General features: G+C 56.1%; 1 protein-coding gene across 1 annotated transcript; it reads right to left on the bottom strand.

Annotated features, from left to right (window-relative positions):
- Nucleotides 1-807: 807 nt before the first annotated feature.
- FOXI3 (forkhead box I3) lies at nt 808-4,513 on the bottom strand. The gene is made up of 2 exons (XM_059079362.2): nt 3,874-4,513; nt 808-1,436 (listed from the first exon to the last, which is right to left on the bottom strand). Exons 1-2 carry the CDS (start codon nt 4,496-4,498, stop codon nt 814-816), a joined length of 1,248 nt encoding a protein of 415 aa, XP_058935345.1. The 5' UTR covers nt 4,499-4,513; the 3' UTR covers nt 808-813.
- Nucleotides 4,514-5,154: the final 641 nt, after the last annotated feature.

Genomic DNA, 5,154 nt, shown 5'->3' with positions numbered 1-5,154 from the left:
TTCGGGCCCTGGTCCAGGAAGATCCCGCATGCCACGGAGCAACTAAGCCCATGCTCCACAACTACCGAGCCTGCACTCTAGAGCCCGCGAGCTGCAACTACTGACCCCACGTGCCACAACTACTGAAGCCCGCCCGTGCGCCTAGAGCCCGTGCTCCGCAACTAGAGAAGCCACCGCAACGAGAAGCCCGCGCAACCGCAACGAAGAGTAGCCCCCTCTCGCTGCAACTAGAGAAAGCCTGCGTGAAGCAATGAAGACCCAACTCAGCCAAAAATAAAAATAAATAAATTTATAAAAACAAAAAAATTAAAAAAAAAAAAGTCCAGGTCTCTGACTTTTCTAGAAAAATCAGAATGCTGTCAAGCAGGAGATAACCAGCTGCCCACAGCAGACTTCAGCTCTAAGGTCCCAACCGCTCCCAACTGCTTCCAGTGCCAACTGTTACTTTTTTCCGACCCAATAACTTAATTCACTTGTTTTTGTAGCCGGTCCCTGGACCCCTTTGAGCTTGTGACCCTGACATACAGTGATGAACAAACACACATGGTCCACGCCCTCACAGGGCTCACGGGTATGATCCCAGAACAGAGCGAGCTGGATTTCTCTCCAGAGAAACCTGTCAAAGTTCGCCGGGGTTGTAGAAAGAGTTACCTACGGCATCCACGCTACTCCAAGTGTGGTCAGTGGACCGCAGGCTCAGCCGGGAGCTTCGGAAATGCGGAGTCTCAGTTCTTGCCCCAGACCTACTGCCTTGGAATCTGCATTTTCCACAAGATTTCAGATGTCCACAGTCAAGTCTGGGAAGTGGGGGGTCTATACCTCGGAGCCCTCCCGGGGGTAGATGAGGCTGTTGACCACGCTGAAGTTGTAGAAAGGGGTGCTGAAGGGGCTGCTTGGTCCCCCGCTGGTGCCGGCAGGGAAGGGGTTGTAGTAGGAAGATCTCTGGCTGCTGCCATTGCTGGTGCTGTGACTCAGCTGCAAGGTGTCTGGCGAGGCCTCCGGGACTGAGCTGGGGGGGAACGCGCCGCCTGAGGGCACCTGGGTCCCCTGGATCCCTAGGGGGCGGCTGCCCGGGAGCACTCGCTCGGTGCTCCCACCGCTGTTTACACTTAGCGTGCTGAGGCTGCTGAAGAAGCTATTCAGGCAAGGGGTGGAGGAGAGCACGGGCCCTCCTGGGGAGGAGGTGGTGCTCTTGGTGCCCTCGGGAGGCTCTGGGGACTGAGAGGGCCTCAGCAACGCCGGGGAGCTGTCTCCTTCCGGCTTCCCACCCACTCCAGACCCCAGTCCCGGGGAGAGCCCTTCTTCTGATTTTGACGTCCCCACGGCCACCGTAGGGGTGCTGCTGGCTTCCGAGCGGCGCTTTCGCTTCCGACGGAAGTTCCCATTGTCAAACATTTTCTCACAGTTTGGATCCAGGGTCCAGTAATTACCTTTCCCTATGGAGATGAGAAAGAAAGCTGAGTTAGGGGAGGACGCGGTTCAGGCTCACGTCCTCAGCTTCACATCTGATACGGGGCTGGTGCGCAGGCTCTCGTGAAACTCTGACAGAGATGCTCAAACCACTCTGCTGTTTAAATGCATCCTTTTGTGGGAGATGGCACTAACTGAGCCTCATTTATCTATAAAGATAGGGATAAGAACAGTACACCTCACAGATTGGCTGTGAGGGTTAAATGATAGATCTCGCAAAGTAGCCACACCATAGTGAGTGAGTGAAAAAACAGCATCTGCTATCACTTGCTGAAAGGGTGCAATACTTGCCTCCCCCGCCAAAATACTCCACTGGAAAAAGGCAACCTTCAATACCCAACCCTCTGCCTTGCCGAACAAAATCAGGTTATTACTGGGGAATTGACTGATTTAACAACGCCTTGGATGGCATATATTTGGAGTACAAGGAGGCTCCACACCCCTTCCTTGCCTAGGGCAGGAGGCACCCCTGCATCTCTTCCAAGCTCTTCCTCCACCCGGCCAGTCTCAGAGATCAGGGCCCCATTTAATGCATGCAATGCTAGTCTTCTGCTTAGAAAATTTCCCTCACTTTTGAGCACAATGGAAGGAAAAATGATCTATCATCTTGGAGGATTTTATCTCCCAACAGCTTTTTTCACTTCTGGTAAAAAGAATCTTTGGCATTTGCAAATACTGTAAAGCGCTTATCCTGTAGTGAGTTCTCTGCATGGATAACTTCAGTTACTCCTCACAGAGGGAGACAGGCAGTATTATTGTCTCCATTTTTCAGATGGGGAAACTGAGGTGCAGATTGGTTCGCAACCTGCCATCTTTCCAGTTAGCAACGGTAGGGCCAGCATTTAAGCAGGCTGGCTCTAGACTCAGCATTCTTAACTACTAGCACACACTCCCCCATATCCATTACCTCCACCTACACATTTTCTGCAAGTAGTTGAAGAAAAAAAACTTATTCACATACCTACCATCTAAATAACAATACCTGCATCTATCAGGATATTTATACTGTGTCACCTTGGTACCAAAAGCTTTTTTTTGGGCCACTCCGCGCGGCATGCTGGATCTGAGTTCCCTGGATCAGGGATCAAACCTGTGCGCCTTGCAGTGGAAGCTCCGAGTCTTAACCACCGGCCCTCCAGGGAAGTCCTGGTACCAAAAGCTTTGAAAAGACACTGGCTAGAGATCCTCGACCTTTTTAGAAAGTCGAGGAGTATACATGACAATTGACATCATCATCTCAGATGATTTAGAAGCCAAATCTGGAAGATGTATCTTCTAGAACTGCATGCTCTGTCCAGTACAGTAACCACTAGCCAAACGTGGCTGCTGAGCACTTGAAAGGTGGCTAGTCCCAAGTGAGATGTGGTGTAAAACACACACAGGATTGTGGAGACTTAGTACCAAACGAATAATGGAAAGCAGATTACTGATAATTTTTTATATTTGTTATATGCTGAAACGATATTTCAGCTTACTTTAAAAATTAAAAAACATTTTCACCAGCTTCTTTTCACTTTTTTCACGTGGCTACAAGACAATTCACAACCACGTGTGGGATGCACTGTATTTCAATTGGAAAGAACTACTCTAGAATGACTTCAGGTACAAATACTCCAGAGCATTCACATAATTTACACAGAATCCTGGATCTCTGTAGAGGGCAACTGAAACAGTTTTCTCTTCCCTTTTTCCTATCACGACTACTCCCCTCACACCCCTAGTCCTGGGCTCCTTCTGAAAACCTCAGGTAAGATTCCGTTTCTCTCATTTTCGAGCTTTTCTCCACCTCCCTCCTCAGGTAAGAGGGAAACCACTACCACGCCATGGTAACCCAGCCCTCCTCACCCCCGGGGTTAGATCCGAACGAAGCAAACTTGGGGTTTTCATTTTTACATTTCTAAATACATAAGGTTCCCAAACCATAATCTGCAGGACCCAGCTCAAGCTCCCTGATCCCTCAACCCCCGTCTCGCGAGGCCCGTGCCACCATCCCGAATCATCTCTTAAGGTAGGGACAGTACGTGTCCCACGAAGGGCACAGCGAGTCTCTCTGGAACCCGAGGCAGGAGGAAGTACATCTACGGACAGCGTGTTCCAGCTCCCGGTCTCTCCCCACCTCTCTCGTGAAATGTGATGGGATTCTCAGCTCATCTGAATCTTTACAGCCATCCCTTAGCTGAGAGCCCACCCGTGTTCTTACTCCTAATCCAGCTCCCTGCAACTCGACCGGCCCTTCCAACGGCCTGATGAACATCACCCAGGGTCGACTCTCTGCTTGAGGATTCAGGTTCTTTACCTTTAACCCTAACTGGCCAGTCTCTGCGTGTGTGTGTGAGTTGTTGTGGGGGAGGGGGCGGTGGGCAGGGGTAAGGGACCGCCCGGGAAGCACCTGTCCGCCCTCACCTGGGTCATCCTCGTCGCGGGGCACCTTCTTGAAGCAGTCGTTGAGCGACAGGTTGTGGCGGATGGAGTTCTGCCAGCCGGCCTTGCTGCGCTGGTAGAAGGGGAAGCTGTCGGCCACGAACTGGTAGATATGGCTGAGCGTGAGCTTACGCTCGGGCGCGCTCTGGATGGCCATGGCGATGAGCGCCGAGTACGAGTAGGGCGGCCGCACCATCTTCATCAGGTCCTCGCGGCTGGCCATGGACAGCCAGCTCAGCTCCCCGGGAGCCGCGGGCCCGGCGGGCGAGGCGGGCGCTGCGGCCGCGGGCTGCGCGAAGGGCCGCTGCGCGCAGGCGAAGGTGCCGGCGGCGGTCGGCGGCTGCAGGAAGGGCCCGGGCGCGCCCCCGGGGGGCGGCGGCGGCGGCGGCGGCGGCGGGGCGCCCAGGTACGCGGCGGCGGCAGGGGGACCGCCCACGGCCGGCCCGTTGAGCCACAGGTAGGGGTTGGCGGCTGCGGCCGGCGGCGCGGCATAGTCGGCCAGACCGTAGGGCGCCCTGGCGGCCGTGGGGGCGGCCGGGGCGGCGGCGGCCGGGGACAGGCCGTGCTGCGAGTACACGCCGAAGTTGTCGCCGCAGTAGAGAGCCATGTCGGCGACCGTCGGCGGGTGCGGCGCGGCGGCGGCGGCGAGGGGCGAGCGGGGCTGATCTCGCCGCTCGGGCGAGAGCATCCCTTTGGGGGCCAACCCTGCGGCCCCGCCTCGGCCCTGCCTGGGCGACCGGTGTTCTGGGCGGGGGAGGGTGCGCGCGGAGCGCCGACAGGCCGGCTTCTTATAACCGTCGGCAGCGCGGCTCCTCCCGGGCAGGTCCCGGGGCTGGGCGGCGGCCCGCGGGCCGCGGCTCGCCACGCCCCACCTGCCCGCGCGCCCCGGCCGAGCGCGCGGAAACCTCGCGCCGCCCGCCCCGCCCCGCCCCGCCCCTGCAGCCCCTCCTCGCCGGGCCCGGGGAGCCCCGGGGACCAGGGGAGCCGGAGGAGGTTGGCGCCTGCAGGATTCGAGCGAACCCGCTCCCCGTTCCTAACCACCGTGTCCTCAGACAATAACGAAATAAAATAACGAATATCAAAACAAAGAGAAGATCACCGAGACGGTACTACTGTTTTCTATAAAGTCTGTAAGTTAACTCTGGGTGGCCGCTCAGGCCACCTGCCTGGCCCCCTTTGGTATTTCGACCTGGAGCTACACCTTTTGTCATCGAGTTGCCGGATTCACGTCCGGTCTCGACCGATCGGCTCACAGTCGAAAAT

This window comes from Kogia breviceps, chromosome 11 (assembly GCF_026419965.1).
Source record: "Kogia breviceps isolate mKogBre1 chromosome 11, mKogBre1 haplotype 1, whole genome shotgun sequence".
In the NCBI taxonomy this organism is placed as follows: Eukaryota; Metazoa; Chordata; class Mammalia; order Artiodactyla; family Physeteridae; genus Kogia; species Kogia breviceps.
Note: the sequence above shows the minus strand (reverse complement) of the source record. Positions and strands in the feature narration are given on the sequence as shown.

What these genes read in the sequence shown, in the direction of transcription:
- FOXI3 (XM_059079362.2), bottom strand. Translation starts at nt 4,498, where the DNA reads ATGGCTCTCTACTGCGGCGACAACTTCGGCGTGTACTCGCAGCACGGC. An exon ending in CCGCGACGAGGATGACCCAG is followed by an intron (nt 1,437 to 3,873) that starts GTGAGGGCGGAC and finishes TCATCTCCATAG; the next exon opens with GGAAAGGTAATTACTGGACC.